We start from the raw sequence: 19,432 nt of genomic DNA on the forward strand, positions 1-19,432 counted from the left end.
GCACTGGGCCTCTAGTCTATTATAATAAAAGGGTAGTATGCTAATTAGACCGGACATCCTTCCGGACGAAGCCAGGGCCGAAGTGAAGTTGCCCGGTCCCGGATGCCTGCCGGGAACCCGAGGATAGCCTGTGTCCTGGGTGCCGGAGGGAAGCCAGTGCCGGAGGAAAGCTGGTGCTGGCAGCCAGGGGAAGGAAGGCCTACTCTTGCATGAATTTTCGTGCATTGGGCCTCTAGTAATTCAATAAAAGGTTTATTTTTAAAAATAAAATAATTTCACAAGACACAGAACTAAAATGTTTCAGGATTTTCATAACTGCTACCATCAATTTTGTAAAACTCTGAATTAGTTTTCCAAACAGTTGCAGCAAACCTATGAGTTAGCACCAGCATTACCCAGTTTAAGAAACACTGATCTGCCCAGCCAACATGGCTCAGTGATTGAGCGTCGACCTGTGAACCAGGAGGTCACGGTTTGATTCCCGGTCAGGGCACATGCCCTGGTTGCAGGCTTGATCCTGGTAGGGGGCATGCAGGAGGAAGCCAATAAATGATTCTCTCTCATTACTAATGTTTCTATCTCTCTCTCCCTCTCCCTTCCTCTCTAAAATCAATAAAAATATACTTAAAAGAGAAACACTGAGCTATAGGAACACTGCATAATGACACGTAAGATAACTTAAAAGTGCTAAATAGAGCCAGAACCGGTTTGGCTCAGTGGATAGAGCGTCGGCCTGCGGACTCAAGGGTCCCAGGTTCGATTCCGGTCAAGGGCATGTACCTTGGTTGCGGGCACATCCCCACTGGGGGGCGTGCAGGAGGCAGCTGATCAATGTTTCTCTCTCATTGATGTTTCTGGCTCTTTATCCCTCTCCTTTCCTCTCTGTAAAAAATCAATAAAATATATTAAAAAAAATAAAAATTAAAAAAATAAAAGTGCTAAATAGTAAATTCAAAGTAATTTTTAAAATTTCTGAGGGGAAGTTTTTCATTGTCTTGCTATAGAAAGCATTAACTTACCCTTAAACATTCACTATATTTTAATTCTTTACTGAAGTAGGTGGTTAAAATGATTTACAATCCCTTATTGGATTTCTTTTTCATTACAGAAGTGATACCCAGTCTATATTTTTAAAAAACTGTATACAATAGAAAAGAATAAGGAATAAAAATGTAATAACTCATAATCTTCTCATCCAGACAGAACCACTTACTATTCACATTTGGTTTACTTATTTTGTTTTTTCCTTTATCTTTCTTCACACATGTAAATATTTTTAATATTGGTAAGAGAGTAACACACATACAGTTTCTAGACTTAAGCCATTAGAAATTTTTTATAATTTCATTGCTGCATAGTATTTCATTGTGTGAATGTACTATGCAATCTTATTTTCTAAGATATAGTTCAGGTTTTGCATATGGTCATTAAAAAGTGTCTGTGTGAGTTTTAAATGAATTATGTGATCAGTACATTGAACTGAATCAAGCCAGTCAAGTGCCAGGGGCATTTATTAGACAGATAACTACTACCTGTCTTAATGATATACTTAACCCCTTGATGCTGAAGGTCAATACTTCATAGGTAAAAATCCTATATAATAAAAGGCTAATATGCAAATCAACCCAACAGCAGAATGACTGGTCACTATGACATACACTGACCACCAGGGGGCAGATGCTCAATGCAGGAGTTGCCCCCTGGTGGTCAGTGCGCTCCCACAGGGGGAGCGCTGCTCAGCCAGAAGCCCTGAGTCGGGCTCACAGCTGGTGAGCACAGCAGTGGTGGCAGGAGCCTCTCCCGCCTCCATGGCAGGCAGACATCCCCCAAGGGCTCCCGGACTGCGAGAGGGCACAGGCTGGGCTGAGGAACCCTCCCTGAGTGCACAAATTTTGTGCACTGGGCCTCTAGTACAGATATATAATTTATTGATGTGATACACCGAGAAGGTGTTAAGAAGGTAATGCAAAATCTTCAAATGTATTGATGAGATTTTATTAAAATGTCAATAGCTATAATATAAATTTAAAGGAAGTGATCAGGAAGAACATGAAACAGAAGTAATAGTTTATAACCCTAAAATGCATTTCAGTAAATAGAGATTGAAAAAAGAAGGAAAAAAGTTCATCTGTGAGCTCATACCCCATTTTTGAGAGCTAAAGCCTACTCTCTTCCCTACACAATAGAAGATTAAGGAGTAAAAGGCAAATTTCCTCCAGAACTGCAACCTCATCCAAAAAAAAAAGAGGGGGCCAGACATCTCAGGCAAACTTTGGTAAGGCTTAGGCAGGCAATAAATGCACTTGCAGCTTGCCCAGCTCCTGTGGCACGACTTCTCACCCCCACAAAGGCTGTCTAATGGTGTCACCACTCGGAAGACAGACAGGGCCCAGGGCAAAGCCAGAGTCTATGTCCAATAAATAAATCTATTTGTGCCAGTTAGACAAGCCAGGGTTCTAGCCAACTGAAAATGTCACCTATTAGGCCCAGGCACCTTTCCTAGCCACTTTACTGATCATTTTAGAAAACAGCACTCAACTTCTAACCTTGTGAAGCTACATCTGAACTCCAACTCACAAGTGAGAGCTGGGGCCATCCAGAGCAGAACTTCCTCAGGTCTGCACTCTGATGGCTGGGCTGACTTCAAAGCAAAACTGACAAGTTGAGGATCCCTCTTACCCACTCCAAACCTTAACTCTATCTCACCTTCTCCCTCATCCTTCCCACCTAAGGTAAGTTACAATGTAAATGGTGGATAATTATTTAATTTTAATAGGAAAAGATTTACATTTTAATAACCTCCGGAAGAATGAAGCTCAAATATTAGCCCTTCAGGCAGAATAAATAGGAAAAAAATCTTTGAGTGTCTTGAAGTATACCTGGTAGCAAAACAAAGTAGAGTATTTAAGTGTCAGCTTTTAGTTGAAAGGGGTATTGTTTTTAAGTATAGGGAAAGGTTGGAAGATATTTATGTCTAAATGTCTGTAATCCTTATCTTTTGTGAATTACTTGAATTACAGCCCACACTAAGATGATTTCATTGAAAGTTTAAAAGGCTCCAATAACTTCGAGGTTTTAATAAAGCGTGAAGCGCCCTAACCGGTTTGGCTCAGTGGATAGAGCGTTGGCCTGCGGACTGAAAGGTCCCAGGTTCAATTCCAGTCAAGGGCATGTACCTTGGTTGCGGGCACATCCCCAGTGGGAGGTGTGCAGGAGGCAGCTGATCGATGTTTCTCTCCCATCGATGTGTCTAACTCTCTATCCCTCTCCCTTCCTCTCTGTAAAAAATCAATATATTTAAAATAAATAAATAAATAAATAAATAAATAAATAAAGCCTGAAGCTTTGAGGCCTGACTGAGAAGCACAGAGGAACTTGAAGGCTTTGGGGCAGTAAATTTCCCCAGGAAGCAAGTCTTACAAAAAAGAGGGAGACCTTTTCTCAGCCAAGACTTTACCTAGAGATGACTAGGTTCCCTAAACACTCTGAGTCACACTCCATAAAACTACCTAAGTGTATATCTGCGGGCGTGGCCCCAGGAGTCCATCAGGAAGACAGGGAGCCTGGCTCTGCTGGCTATCTCTGAACTCTTACTGCTAGTGACAGAGATGCTACAGGCTCTCCAGGACAACACGGCCCTCACAATTCTGCTTGCTTTCTAAGAAAAGGGCTTCAGGTCCTCTCCGAATTATACAGCCAAGTGATTGAAAGAAACCTGTCTCACAAGTCAAAATCACCCACTCCTTGTTTCCAGACATCTTCTGCCTTTTATTATACCACTTAACCTGGGAGGAACGGACTCTAACTTTCAAATTTTACTCATTCTCTAAGGCCCAGTTAAAAAATTACAACAAACAACTGAACAAACTCTCCAGCATCAGGTGCTGATCTCCAGGGCCCACAGTTCCCTCTCTCTGAAATCTGAAAGCCTTTACTGTTGACGCTTCTCATGTGGCACTAAACCAGTGGTGCTCAACCTTCTGGCCCTTTAAATACAGTTCCTCATGTTGTGACCCAACCATAAAATTATTTTCGTCGCTACTTCATCACTGTAATGTTGCTACTGTTATGAATCGTCATGTAAATATCTGATATGCAGGATGGTCTTAGGCGACCCCTGTGAAAGGGTCGTTCGACCACCAAAGGGGTCGAGACCCACAGGTTGAGAACCGCTGCACTAAACCATTCATTGCTTGTACTTTTTAAAATTTGTTCTGGTTTTTAGTCGTTTCCCATGTATCTTATTTCTAAAAAGACTGTAAGTTTTCTGAAGCCAGAAACCAATTGTGCTATAAAATTAGAAGCTGGAACTATATTTCTAAAGTTTCTTCCAATCCTTCCAGACCATGTCTCTCACCCTCACTCTGTCCTTAGAGAGAACAGGTCAGCGTTACGACAGAGGAGGCTCTAGAACCCTATCTACAGCAGGCCGTCAGATATTTAGTTTAAATAATGGCTGAAGGAGACAGGGCAAGTAGGTTCTTGCTTATCAAGAAGGCAGGAGAAAAATGAATGAAGAGCAACTGCTCCATCTTGATAAGTATCTAATTCCATTAGGACAGTGGTCGGCAAACTGCGGCCCTTGAGTGTGGCTCTTCCACAAAATACCACGTGCGATTGAAACTTCGTGGCCACACTCAAGCGGCCAATGGCTCGCGAGCTGCAGTTTGCCGACCACTGCATTAGGAGATCCCCTGGTATACATTAATCATACAAGACAAGACTTGCTTAGGGACCGCACAGCTGTCTATGCAGAAAGCTGAGCTCATAAAATGAAAGATCTGCCCCCCAAATAGCCTGTATCCTCTCCATAACTCCTTCCCCTCTCCCCTTTACAGGTCACTCACACTGACAGGACAGGGTCATTCTCATAAAATGGTGAAAATACCTCATTACTGACTGAAGCTGCTCAGGGATACCCTGTGAACCACAGCTTTGGAAACAGCAAAATAAAGCTGCCTCTGGTCTCACAATCGCTTGCCACGCACAAGCATCCAAAAATAAGCAACAGCCTGATGACCTAATTACTAGGTGAAAGCGTATTACAAAATACCTCTGCCTCTGCTCCCCGATCCATCAAATACAAAAGGCAAACACATTCCTTTTCATTAAGGAATGCAAAGAAATGCAGAAAAGGAATCCTAGACTTTCACACAAGTGGTCATTCTGGGAAATGAACAACTGACTTCTCGAAATCCTTCAAGAATAAAGGTGTAAGTGCCACAAACTAGTATTTTTAATAAGGTCTTTAAAGGATGTGGTCAGATTTGGTAGTTTGTAAAAGTCTTAAAACGTTCATATCTGTTGATGCAGCATACTCCTCCCAGATATTTCTTCAGAAGACTGGTGATAGATTTATATAAAAGCGTGTTTGTTGCAGCATTACTTATAATTAAGAAACACTTAAATATTCAACAGAGATTGGCTAAATTGTATATTCATGTGTCTGTCTGACATGCAACCATTAAAAAACCATTGAGGAAGAATATTCAATGACAAGGGAGCATGTTCATGATACAGTCAGAAAAAAGGACAAAAAACGAAAAAAGACTTGGAGGCTATATATTAAGATAGTGGCACCCTAGCTGGTTTGGCTCAGTGGATAGAATGTTGGCCTGCAGACTGAAGGGTCTCGGGTTCAATTCCGGTAAAGGGCACATGCCCTGGTTGCAAGCTTAATCCCCAGTAGGGGGTGTGCACAGGAGGCAGCTGATCAATGATTCTCTCTCATCTTGATGTTTCTAGCTCTCTCCCGTCCTCTCTGAAATCAATATATATATATATATATGATAGTGTCTATCTTTTATCTTAAAAGTTGGATATAATCAACATATATAACTTATTTTCAACATTTTAATTATTTTATAATTGGGGAAAAAGTTATTTTAATAGAGGCTGTTAATGGACTTCCCATAGTTTTTTTCCCATGTTATAGACCAGTTTTAGAATATTCTGAAAGTCTTAGGGAAAATCCAACTCCTTTACTTTACAAACTTTTTAGGTCATTCCAAAAAAAGGGGGGTCTTAACTTTCTGAAGTAGATAATGGTTCGGTTCCTTAATCTACATTCCATTCGTCAGTTCCTATCAAAACAATAGTTTTTCTAAATCTGGATTCTAGAGCTAGTTTATTGTCCTACTCTGGCTCCCTAAGGAAAGAGGAGAGAGCAGGCATAGCTTTGACATCAGGCCTGACATTACAAGGGATGGTACTAAAAGGTCCAATTCTAAACTAGCTGGCCTGTGAAATCTGTGAATAACTAGTGTCCATGTCCCAAATTCTGGTGTATTTTTTGCTCTAAAATCATGGCAGAAAAACATCTTGGAGTGGAAGAAGTCACCAGTCCTAGATATAGGAGGCCTAAGCAGTTCTGTTTTGTTTGAGGAATACCAGAAACCTAAATCACCTTCTTATCACAAGGCTGTCCCCTCTCTTCTAAGTGGTCTGAAAGCCTCCTAGTCAGGTGTGAGGATTAAACAATAAAGGGGGTAGTCTTTGACTGGGGGCCGAGTGCTGTCAAAAGTGCATATTTTCCAGGAGCACAAGGAACTACAGAAGAGGAGGCAAAAAGGTACAATAGTACATGGCAAATTAGTTAATGGGATTTACCAGATAATCCCTAACAAAAGTCCTTCTTATAAGAGCCAAGTTTGATTGGTATATTAGTGGGGTCAGGGGGTAGGAGAATAACAGGAAGGGTCAGGTGCAGAGGTTGCAAACTGGTGAGCTAATCTGGTCTATAAATATGTTTTGTTTGACCCTTCCCTGCATGATGTTAAAAAAAAAATTTTTAACTGGTAGATTTCACATAAAGATATCTATTTTCAGCATCTCTTCAAAATACCAGATTTAGCAACATTGGGCCTACAACACCCCCCCTCCCCCCGCCCTCTCACTCAAGCCACAATTAGCTGTCCTGTTTGGAAGAGTATGTGCTCCAAACTCTCTGGTGCCTGGTGCAGTACTAAATACAGATGACTGAACCCTGGCCTCCCCCTCATGCCCGTGCAGCACTGGCTCCAGAGCCAAGGGAAAGGTCAGGGCAGTGGTCCTTTTGAGTTCATTATTCTGTGTTTCTGTTTCAAATCTATCACAGCATTCTATCAAGAAAGGTGAAGTGGCCCCTAGCTGGTTTGGCTCAGTGGATAGAGCGTTGGCCTGTGGACTGAAAGGTCCCAGGTTCGATTCCCGTCAAGGGCACATGCCCGGGTTGCAGGCTCGATCCCCAGTAGGAGGCGTGAGGAAGGCAGCTGATCAATTGATTCTCTCTCATCATTGATGTTCTATCTCTCCCGCTCTCCTCCTCTCTGAAATCAATAAAAATGTTTTAAAAATACAAAAAGAAAGGTGAAACGCACCTTATGAGAGAGAAGAGTTGCATTTTTCCCATAAAAACAAAACAAAACAATAAACAAACACAAAATTTGTTTTGTGTTCTAGCCAGAGTCTCAGCTGGCTAGAAAAAAAGATCTCAAAATCCCCCAAAGAGGTGCACAGACTGAAGTATACTCATGCTGACTGTTAAAGTATTCAAACAACCAGTTTCTAAATGATAGCGTGAGTAACATTTAAAGAACATAGTTCCTTTTGCTAGAAGTACCTCCTCTTCAGGGAATCCACCTCTAATCCCCTTAGCTGGAAATCTCAATTCATTATGTGCCAGCAGGGGTACTGACTCAAAGTTTTATAGTAGTTCCTTCTGAATTCTAGGGAGAAAACTGCAATCTGTTTGATTAGAATGAAGTCTCAGTACTAAACATAAAAATTTTTCTAATGCAGACTCTGCCTCCCACCAGATAATTTGTGTTATTTCAAACTTTATATATCCATACAACATAGGTAAGTATCTTCCTTGACCACCTGGGTATGGACTCATTAAGTGAATTGCTGGCTGAAATTCATTAATGTCTAGGTTCTAAAGTGCTACATGGGTTTCAAGCCATAAAACAGCCTGTTTAAATATAAAATGATCATGCTTCTATTGCCACGTTTATACCAAGAATAGTATAGTTTTAAATCACTGCAATGGTTAAAATAAACTCAAACTATATTGGGAGTTAATATAAACAGAGCTAACCAAGTAAAACTTATAGGTACCTTAAATATTATAAGCATGGCAGAAAATGAAAATAAATCAGGTCTGAGAACATAATCTGCTCAGAGACAATGCTAGACAAACAAATCAAATACATGTTCCCACAGAGAGAAAACAAACACACCAAACTTGGCTCTACTGCTTATTTTTTCCACTTAATTATTTCCAAATAATTTAGTAGCAGCTATATCCAAAAAATTTAATCTAGTTAGAACCTCCACGTGTCCAGTGTTCATAATCTTCATTCTGAAGTTTACCTCTCAGCTGAAACCGATACTGTTACAAATAAACTACTCCATGCACCTGTAAAACGGACAGCCTGCTTTGGTAGCCGGCACTCACGGGGGAGGGTGTCATGCAAGCCATTTTGCAGCAGTAGTTTGGCAGAGCTGCACGTGACCGCACACATAGGGAGAGCAGCCAGGGTGAAAGCTCAACACCCAAATCACTTCTCCCAGGTCAGATTTTCTTTGGCAAACTGTTCCGGACACACAGTAAAATGCATTCAAATGCAAAAGAGAACAAACAAATACACTGCAGCACCGGAGATGATCTATGTAAAAGCAGTCAACATATTTTCTAACCTGGGAGATTTCTTTGGAGGAAAGGTTGAAACAGAAACACGGGACCTGAGCTCTCTCCAGTTGCTACTACAATACCATAAAGATGAAGAGAACGGCCAGGGCTCAGGGTGGAGGGAGGGAAGACCCATAGGAAAGATGAGTAAGACATGGCAAACTGAGGTTTCCTCCCTGGCTGTTCCTGGCTGAGATGAGGCTTGTGCCGAGCTAGATTCCTTGGCCCTGGAGTACAAACAACCACTGCTGAAGCGAATGGCGTTTTGGCCAGCAGTCCCTTGCAGTTTTCTTCCCTTGTAACTTCGAGAAATTCTTGAACTTCCTGCACAGCCTTCGAAAAAGTACTGACAGAGTACTGAATTTCAAAACTTTCTGGGAAATACCAAGGAAAGGAGCTTAGAGTGTAAGGGTCTCCTATATTTTAGAAATAAAATCCATAACAATCTACTCAAGAACAACAAAGTTTGATACTGGTGTCTGTCTGGTCCTTGGCCTATTCTAATGTGATATGTAGGTTTTCTAACTTCGAAAGCCTTTGAGCTACACTGCCACTCAACTCTGAGAACTACGCTGCACTGCAATGAAATTACTGAGGCCCATCTCCTATCCCCATTCTAATATTTTCCCTGCATAAAGGTAATATTCATTCAACAAGTATTTATTGAGCATCTACTCTGAGCAAAGAACTGTGTACTGTGGCAGATTAGGAGAAAAGAAGGTCCCCATGCCTTCATTAGGACACATTCTATTATAGGTATAAACCTGTGGAAAAATTCATACTACATAGAAACAATGTAGGAAGTAAATATCCTATATAATAAACGGTTAATATGCAAATTGTCCCCTCGACAGGGAGTTCGACTGGGAGTTCAACTGAAAGTTCAACCAGGGGGCGGGACCATCCAGCCAACCACCCGCGGCCCCTCCCCCAGCTGACCCCGCCCCTGATCACCCCCCCACCCTGATCGGGGGCAGAGCCACTGGCCAACTGCCCACGACCCCTCCCCCCCACCAGCCCCATCAGGGCAGGCCAGCTGGATCCCACCCATGCACAAATTCATGCACCGGGCCTCTAGTCCCCTATAATCATCTACAATTGACTGTTTGGTATATACTATCCTATATAATAAAAGCTTAATATGCTAAGTGTCCGGTCAACCGTCAGCCATTCAACCAATCAAAGCGTAATATGCTAATAATATGCTAAGTCTGCTCAACTGTTCGCTATGACGTGCAATGACCACCAAGGGGCAGACAGTCGACCAGTTGACCAGTCGCTATGACAAGCACCGACCACCAGGGGGCAGACACTCCAACTGGTAGGTTAGCTTGCTGCTGGGGTTGAGCAGATCGGGACTGAGCAAAATGGGCAGGACACACCTTGAACCCTCCTGCGGTCCCTCCCCGGCCCCAATCATGCACTGGTGGGGTCCCTTGGCCTGGCCTGCGCCCTCTTGCAACCCAGGACCCCTTGGGAGATGTTGGAGAGCCGGTTTTGGCCCAATCCCACAGGCCAGGCCGAGGGACCCCACTGGTGCATGAATTCATGCACCAGGCCTCTAGTTTCAAATAATTTTTTGTGTACATGAGAACTATATCCTCCCATATTTTGTAATGGGTTCATACTAAATAATCTGTTTTGCTACTTCCCCTTTAATAATTGATCTTTCCAATTACCTTCTTTTAAAATGGGTTTCTACCTTTCAAGAGAATCCTTTGTAACCTTCCCACTTAAACTACTGTGATTCCCACACTTAGTACTCTTCAGGGCCTTGGGGGAGGGCTGGAATGGTTCATAAAAAGGCCATGCCCCTCCCCAAGGTACCTGTCCCAGGAATGCTCATAGGCTTTACTCCTGCACTGACTGCTGTGTCTTGTTTCTTCTCCATAGTCAGGTCTTGGCTTTGGATTCTATTCCTGCTTTGTGTCTACAATCTTGGGCTCCATGATCTGAATCTTCTTCCCCACCTCCTGTTGTAACTTAGAACTAACAAGTTCATTCCCTTCCCTGCCCTGGGAGCTAAAAGCCAACCCTACCCACTCCTAACCTCGAACCAGGCTAGTACCCAGACAGCTCCCTACAAAGGAAAGGAAAGATGGATAGTTGCAGGAAGAACTGATGTCTCTTTGTTCTTCTGGTAAAGAGCATTAGCCCTCAATTTTCCTTGTTGCTTTGAAATGCTTCTTAAGCTAACAACACAGGGGCTTCCTGGAATCTCTTCACTTTGCTCTTTTTCAGTTATTCACACCAAACTGTACTGAATCTACTGATTATTAAAAATCAGTATTTTAGCCCTAACCGGTTTGGCTCAGTGGATAGAGCATCAGCCTGTGGACTCAAGGGTCCCAGGTTCGATTCCGGTCAAGGGCATGTACCTTGGTTGCGGGCACATCCCCAGTAGGGAGTGTGCAGGAGGCAGCTGATCGATGTTTCTCTCTCATCGATGTTTCTGGCTCTCTATCCCTCTCCCTTCCTCTCTGTAAAAGATCAATAAAATATATATATATTTTTAAAAATCAGTATTTTAAAAAAATGACCCTTTCTTTTCCATGGATATATATTTTTTTAATATGTTTTTATTTATTTTAGAGAGAGAGGAAGGGAGAGGGATACAGAAATAGAAACACTGATGAAAGACAGACATCCATCGGCTATCTCCTGCATGACCCCTACTGGGGATCAAGTCTGCACCCAGGCATGTGCCCTAACCGGGGATCAAACCATGACCTCCTGGTTCATAGGTCAACGCTTAACCACTGAGCCACACTGACCGGACGATATATCATATGTGATTGTACATTAACATCTTAAAATGTGGGAAAACAAAAAATATGAAGTACTGTAAACTGTCTCCTGTTGTTTTTCCCCAAACAGCAAAACCACACTAAGTCAGAGGTTACACAGCAATCTCAAATGCTGGTATCTGGAAGATAAGATTACTCAGAAGTACAGAAGACTGAATGCTACTCAAACCACATTTGGGCGAGTCCAGTATAAGGGGAAAGATGGTTATTTTTTAGCTTTTGCTATCTTCATCCTCCCTTTTGAGAGAAACCTAAAATTATAAAACATGTATTTAAAAGGCTTATTGGACTAGAAAGTGGAATGAAGAGCAATGACATTCCCATCAGCTTAAATTAGAAAGTCACAGACACTCATATCACAGCCTACTAAAACACAATACTCATCAATATACTCACTAATGAACTAGAACACTGTATTGTATAGCCTAATTATAAAGTATATTGGTATCAATCTATATGCTCCAAAAATATAATTTCTCTAAGACCTAGATCTGGTAATATAAGTTAGTTCCTAGGTATGAGTATAAGTTAAAACACTCTTCGGTATAAGTGAATGAGTTAAAATTTCTTAAAGTACTTCTCGCCCTGACCAGTTTGGCTCAGTGGATAGAGCGTCGGCCTTAGGACTGAAGGGTCCCAGATTCGATTCTGGTCAAGGGCATGTACCTTGGTTGCGGGCACATCCCCAGTAGGGAGTGTGCAGGAAGCAGCTGAATCGATGTTTCTAACTCTCTATCCCTCTCCTTCTCCCTTCCTCTCTGTAAAAAAATCAATAAAATATATATTTTTAAAAAGTACTTCTCTATTCCTCTCCTCCCCCTAGTTCCCCTTTGAGGCAGGACCCCACATTCTTAGAGATTGCTGGGAAAATACTGATAAACATATTCTCTTTCCGACCTCCACTTCCCAACCCCACCAGGCTCTCAAGTCTCCAAATAAGCAGAATTGTATAAACAAACTAAGTTATAAGTAACAATATTTTAGTATTTGAAATAACCAAATGAATTTAGAGAGAGATAAAAGAGCGAGTATTTGATATACTACAACTTTTTCCAGATTTCAAATTTCCTCTGAACAACAGGCCCCTCTCCCCATTCCATGGCTTCAAACTTTCTTGGAACTTACTATCTCGGCAAAGTCCAGACCCCAGGACCAGAGGTCTTCCAAGCAGCCAATGATGGGCTCTCCTCAGTAAGTTATCCCTTGTCTTAAATTCTTCCAGTTCAGGGTCCTTAGGTCTGCTGCTGTCTACCCTTATAATTATCCCTAAAAGGCAAATTCCATGCTCAGTGGGTCTAGGCTGTCTGGACCAGACTAACTCCCAAGCTAGACCTAACCAGAGTTAAATTCTCAAGGGTGTAAGCTCTCAAGGGTGGTCCCCTTCTCTTTTGAGATAAGTATGCACTTGTGTCTTTAGCAGGAGCAAGACTTGTTAAAACACTTAGAACAGCATCTCTCTAGAAGAAAAATAAATGAATTCTTAAATTCTAAGCATTTCTTCTATAAATGTTAACCATTGGAGCATAAAATCTAGCTCTGGTGCCAACCCTTGAACCAACTTTATCTATATGTGCATTTAAAGCTAAAACTAAAATATAAAGCAGAAAAATGAAGGCAATCAATAAACTTCTTTTAAGCAGCATGGTATAACAGAAAAGGCAGAAGTCAAGAAACTTTGGTTCTGGACCTGGCACCACCACTCGAACTGAGTCACTTGGACTAGCCATTAACCTTCTAAGGCTCATTAACTTCACTGCTGGTGTAGATTTTTAGATCTTTTGCAGTTCCAAAAAAAAAAAATCATCATTCTAAATTCTACTACGTTTTGTTGAATGCATTTCTACTAGGCAAACTGTGGATACTTTTCCTTTATGACTTCTCACCAGACATTATTCAACTAAGTTAAATAATTGACATCTTATTAAGAATTAGCACTAAATATAAAAAAGATGAATTTTCTGTCTTGGGTACCAAAAAGTGGCATGGAAATAAACCAAGAAGAGACTTCTACTTTAATACTTCTATAGAATATGGAACACTTTACATTTTATACTCAAAGTTTTAAATTCTCTCTCTTAACCAGGAAAACTGAAACAAGTAACAATCACCAACAAAAAAAACCACAGTCTTGCAGCTGTATTTGAGAGGGAACTCTGTGCCAAGTGCAAACAAAACTGTTGGCTCTCCTGCCTGCAGGAAAGCAGCTCGGGTGTCCCACAGCGACCTGCCCAGTCTTAGAGTGACTGCTGAATGATTGCACAGACCTGCCATGGAATATTCCACATCAAGTGAAAATGAGGGTTAGGCTAAATTGGGAAAAGGCTTTCTATATGATTTAAGTGAAAAAAAGCAGAACAAAAAACTACACAAACACTGTGGCCACAATTATATAAATGTAGTTGATGAAAATACAACATTTCACTGTAATTTGTGTCATAGTGGTGGAACTATTTTCACCTTTTCTCTACCTAAATTTTCTATAATTTTTTCACACTAAAAGTATTTTTTAAATCACCACTGAAGAAAAAAAAAACTAAGCAAATCTCCTTCTAATGTTTTTGTTGTTGTTAATCCTCACCTGAGGATATTTTTCCATTGATTTTTAGAGAGAGTGGAAGGGAGGGGGAGAGACAGAGAGAGAAGCCTCAATGTGAGGGAGACACATTGACTGGTTGCCTCCAGCACAATCCCCAACCAGGGCCAGGGATCAAGGCTCCAACTGAGGTACAATCTTTGATGGGAATCAAACCCCAGACCCTTCAGTCCAAGGGCCAACAATCTACCCATTGAGCCAAATCGGCTACGGCTCTCATTCTAATCTACATCATTCTTTTCTAACCCAGCACTTAGTTAAAAAACAAAAACAACAACAACAACACAAAAAAACTGATCTTTCTCATTGCTTTTTCTGTTTTTGTCTAGAATTTTTTCACATGTCAGAATTAAAAATATTTTTGGCTACCAACATTGTAAGTCTGTTGCTAAATACCTTGGGTAAAGAATTCAGAAACCAAGCTGGCAGAATTCAAGTGATTTTGTAAGATATGTATTTCTCAAATCAAAAGAGGGCTTTGGCCTGGTTTTAGCAAATTCCAAACTTTTCCTGGGAAGGATCCTACAGGCAACACTTAATCCCAAGTTCTTTAACATCACCCACATTCCTTAACCTTAGTGACCTATCAGCATGTTTTCTGTAAAGGGCTAAATAGTAAATACCTTCGGCTTTGTAGGCCATTACAGCTACTCAACTCCATCACTGTCGTGCAAAGGCAGCCATAGACACTATGTAAATAAATAAAATGTTTTACAAAATCAGGCAGTGGGCCAGATTTGGCCTGTGCCCAGTTGTTTGACAACCTTTAATATATAGCACATTAGAGAACATCCATGGAGCTTGGAGAAATGGAAAAAAGATCTGAAGGACTATTTGCCCTTTCTTAGGGAATGAACATCAAACCTTATTTTGACAGCTATAGTGATCTACAAGAATTCTCTTTGAACATAGTATACTAATGAATTCCCACCACCTAAGAAAAGCTACTGAATTGGTTCCTCAAATATAGCAGTTCTCAACCATGACATTGAGAAAGACACAACTATAGAATGTGTTGCAATTAATTTACTAATAATACAGTAATGGCTTTCAAAAGATTTTTAAAAATATGTATTTAAAGGGGTAGCTCAATATTCTCCCTACAGCCAGCACGGACCTGCACACAACCCTGGGTGTGTCTGCAGCAGCAAAGGGCTAATATGCAGTGTCAGCCGTTTATGTTGCACCAGAAGGAGCCTGAGTCCAGCCCCCTCCATCTGAACTCAAACATGCTTAACTCCCTAGCTAACAACTCAAACATGTCAGGTTTGGATCAGTTACAGTCTTATTAATATTCATCATGAAGTCCAACAAGAGGAAACAGGAGAGAGCCAAGAAGAGCGAGAGGAAGTGTGATAAGACCTTCTACAGCCAAGCTGGATAATTTACTCAGATAGATAGTCTTCTTTTTATAAACTTTCATTGTTGTTCATCATAAAAAAAACTTGCCGAAACCGGTTTGGCTCAGTGGATAGAGCGTCGGTCTGCGGACTGAAGGGTCCCAGGTTCGATTCCGGTCAAGGGCATGTGCCTTGGTTGCTGGCACATCCCCAGTGGGGGGTGTGCAGGAGGCAGCTGATCGATGTTTCTCTCTCATCGATGTTTCTAGCTATCTCTCTCCCTTCCTCTCTGTAAAAAATCAATAAAATATATTTTAAAAAAAAAACTTGAAAATGCATGAAAGTAAAAAGAAAAAATAAAGCCTCAATACTACCATGGGGCAATAACCATTGTTATCATTTTGGTTTCTCTCCCTTCAAATCCTTTTCCTATGTATATTCTTTAAAAATTATTTTTAATAAAAGTGCTTTCTACTTTCTTTATAAAATATTGCCATTAGCACTTTCCTATATTGTTTAATATGGCTCAAAAACATAATTGTAATGCCTATATTAAAAGTCCATCAAATGGATGAACCATAATTTATTTACATTTATCCCCTATTGTTGGATATTTAGGTCATCTCCTTATTTTTTATATTACATTAAAAGTTGAAAATAATCCTATGGAAGCTTATAAAACTATTTAAATACAATATTTTCTACTTATGTATTTGATAGAAGGTATTCCCTAAAACAGAGTAATATTCTGGGACCCCTCCGATCAGGCACATCACATTAGTGACCACAGGAAGAGGCACGGGGGCACTGGACCCACCACATACTGGAAGACTGGCCATCTGAGTGAGTCCTTGAACTTCTTTACTGCAGGTAGATCAGGCAGTAGAGTCAATCAATAACCACAACTGAGGCCCAAGTGAGATGGTGTCATAAGACTGAGCCTTGACTGCTCTCTCTGCAATACCCAACAGAGGAAAACTGTTTTGAGTTGACTGCTATTATTAAAATTGTATAGGAGAAAGGATATCAAAAAGCTTGATATCAAAAGGATATCAAAAGTTTGTATTTATAACATATAGTAAATCTGTGGGATAGCTGAAATAAAAGGTCAACTAACTGGTCTTTCTCCCATGGGCATCTACAGGAGGGTTCTCTGCTGAGTGCTTTCTCTACAGGCATGATGTCATGACAAACAGATGGGGACACCAGCCTGACGTCAGCAACAACAGGGTGTGCTTCCAAAAGTGACGGGGCTATAAAATTTCAAGAGCCTTTCGCAGTAGAACCCAAATATATTTCCCTTAATCTAGCCACCAATCAGAAATGAAAAGAAATTAATAATCTTGTTTATATAAGTTATAACACTAGAAACCTTCTCTCCTAGAATATACTGTTCTTACGCAAGCCAAAGGAGAAGGATTGTAAGGTAACTTTTAGAGGGAGTTACAATTGCCTTCTTCAGTTACATATTTAAAAAAGCTCTAGTTCAGATCCCAGTTTCCAAATTAAAAGATATGAGGGTACAAGGAACATGGGTATTTTATAGAATACACAAAAATATAAAATACAGCAAAATTAAGTCTGAGCCAGTCAAGGTAATACAACATTATTATTTTATTAAAGATAAAAAAAGGAATATTTCTGATTTAAATCCATGTCTAACACTGTATTTACCTCTGGAAGTTTTAGAAAGAGATTACTTTTCAAACCTAACTTTCCCAGAGTTATGTGGAGAATGATTTGCATTTTAAGTAGAAAAACAATCAAGCACACAGTGGTAAGGGCAATTTTCCACCACCCTTTTTGGTATCTATCTGACAAAGAGATTTGCATCAACAGGACACACACTCTTCTTTTTGTGTCTATGCCACAAGAACTTTGACTATGCAAAAAGGACAAAGACTAAAGATAAGCTGCTCCATAGCATTAGAAAATCAAGTTACATGTAAATATGTCAAATGTGGAAAGCAATCACTGTCCCTTCTTACTCAAAACACTGGAAAGAGCTGGAATCAATGCTTCAGAACAGAGGCGCCCGTGACCAACAAACCCTTATGAAATAAACACTAAAATGTCAAATACCACAGTTTATAGTTATAGTATCTGATCACCAACAATTCCCACAGGCCCATATGGAAGTGTTTGTCTTTCAAGACCTAAGATAAGTTTATTGGAGAATGTTGGTAAGGACACAGCAGGCACACTTACCTTACCAGTGCATCTGGTTTGCTTAGCTGGTTATTAGGAATACAGTTTTCCATTAAGTCTTTGTGTGTAGTTGGGCTCTTGCTACTGCATTTCTGCTTCTTCTCATTTTTACTAGACGAAGAAGGAATGCTCCCATTTGTGGCGCTGTGACTTCGAGGTGAGGAGTTCACAACTCCACTGGCATTTTTGTAATTTTTTGAGGAAGCAGTGCATGAGTCCTCTTTCAAGAGGTTTTCTGTACTTCCCACAAGATCATTATTTAATCTTTTACTGTTGATATGATTTTCCATATACTCAATTTCTTGTATTTTAGAGTCTACAGGTTGTAGAATATTGTTGTTATTTATTCCAAGGTTGTGTTTTTTGGCATCCTTGTCCTTTTCTTTCCCTTTTTCTCGGTATTCTATCTCTGGCAAAGTTGTGGAGAGTTTTTTGTTGGCTGGGATGCCTCCGTTGTGGTGTATAAGGATGGAGGAATCCATATCAGGTAATCCTTTGGCAGCTACAATACCAAAAACAAACCAACAAACAAAAAATCCACATCAGAATATTTAGTTGTATAAAACAGAAAAGACTGATTCAATAAACTGCATTATCTATGCTTAGAAACTCACATTAATCTGCAAGCTCATTTAGAAGCAGTAACTACACCACATCATGCTAACTTCAAGAAACAAATCCAAATAAATTTGAGAAGCTGAATATTTAGAAAATTGCCATCTACATATATAAAAGCCAAGCAACTGGAACTACAGGAAGACCAGAACGACTGGTCACTATGATGCACACTGCGGCGGCCAACCGGCCCGATCGGGACCCTGATCGGCCCCCCAAACCTCCCACGGCCCCTCCCCCTAGCCGGCCCTGCCCCCATCGGCTCCCCCACCCCGAATGAGGGAGGGGCTGTGGGAGGTTGGACAGCCGTCCCAGCCCCCAATAAGCCCTCTCCCCCCGCCCCCCCCCAGCTGGTCCGGCCCCATCGGGCCCCCCCACCTGGGGACCAACCTCCTGCGGCCCTGACCCCCGGCTAGCAGGCCCCGAACACCTAATTGGGGCCTGCTAGCCAACCTCCCAGTCCCTCCCCCTGGCAGGCCCCAATCACCCAATCAGGGCCAGGCCCCGGGCTGGGATGAGGTCCCAGTCCCTCCCCCTGGCAGGCCCCAATCACCCAATCAGGGCCAGGCCCCGGGCTGGGATGAGGAACCGGCAGTGCGTGGGCAGAGAGGGAAGGATGAGGGGAGAGGTGGGGAGGCAGGGAACTTGATTGGCCCTGATCGCCAGCCAGGCCTAGGGACCCAACCTGCGCACGAATTTTGTGCACTGGGCCTCTAATCATTTATAAACACCAAACAAGCCACTAAAACTTTGCCTCAAAAATACGATGAGGATTTTATAATTAAATCCTACTTCATTTATCGGTCAAATCAAACTTGAGGTGAGAGGACACAAGCAGACCATATTCGTAAGAAGCCATATTTTAAGAGATGTTTAGATTAAACAAACTTAATAACTTAATTGAAAACAAAGAGATTAAATTAAACAAAAGAAGTGTGATGTTACAATTCAAATCTACATTTTTTTCTTGACTCTAGCTTTGACATAAGAAGTCTGGTCTGGCTGGTGTGGCTCAGTGGTTGAGCATCAACCTATGTACCAGGAGGTCATGGTCAACTCCTGGTCAGGGCACATGTCTAGGCTGCAGGCTCGATCCCCAGTGGGAGTCGTGCAGGAGGCAGCAGATCAATGATTCTCTCTCATCATTAATGTTTCTATCTCTCTCTCCCTCTCCCTTCCTCTCTGAAATCAATTAAAA

The 19,432-nt window shown here is 41.3% G+C and overlaps 1 protein-coding gene across 1 annotated transcript in view; it reads right to left on the reverse strand.

The window, feature by feature from the left end:
* MACO1 (macoilin 1) overlaps positions 1-19,432 on the reverse strand; it is a 43,995-nt gene that overhangs the window by 17,451 nt on the left and 7,112 nt on the right. Inside the window, exon 4 of the mRNA XM_023743425.1 lies at positions 17,620-18,121. Coding sequence (XP_023599193.1) covers positions 17,620-18,121 — 502 coding nt within the window. The remainder of the gene's footprint in view (positions 1-17,619; positions 18,122-19,432) is intronic.

This window comes from Myotis lucifugus, unplaced genomic scaffold (genome assembly GCF_000147115.1).
Source record: "Myotis lucifugus unplaced genomic scaffold, Myoluc2.0 scaffold_389, whole genome shotgun sequence".
NCBI classification, from domain to species: domain Eukaryota; kingdom Metazoa; phylum Chordata; class Mammalia; order Chiroptera; family Vespertilionidae; genus Myotis; species Myotis lucifugus.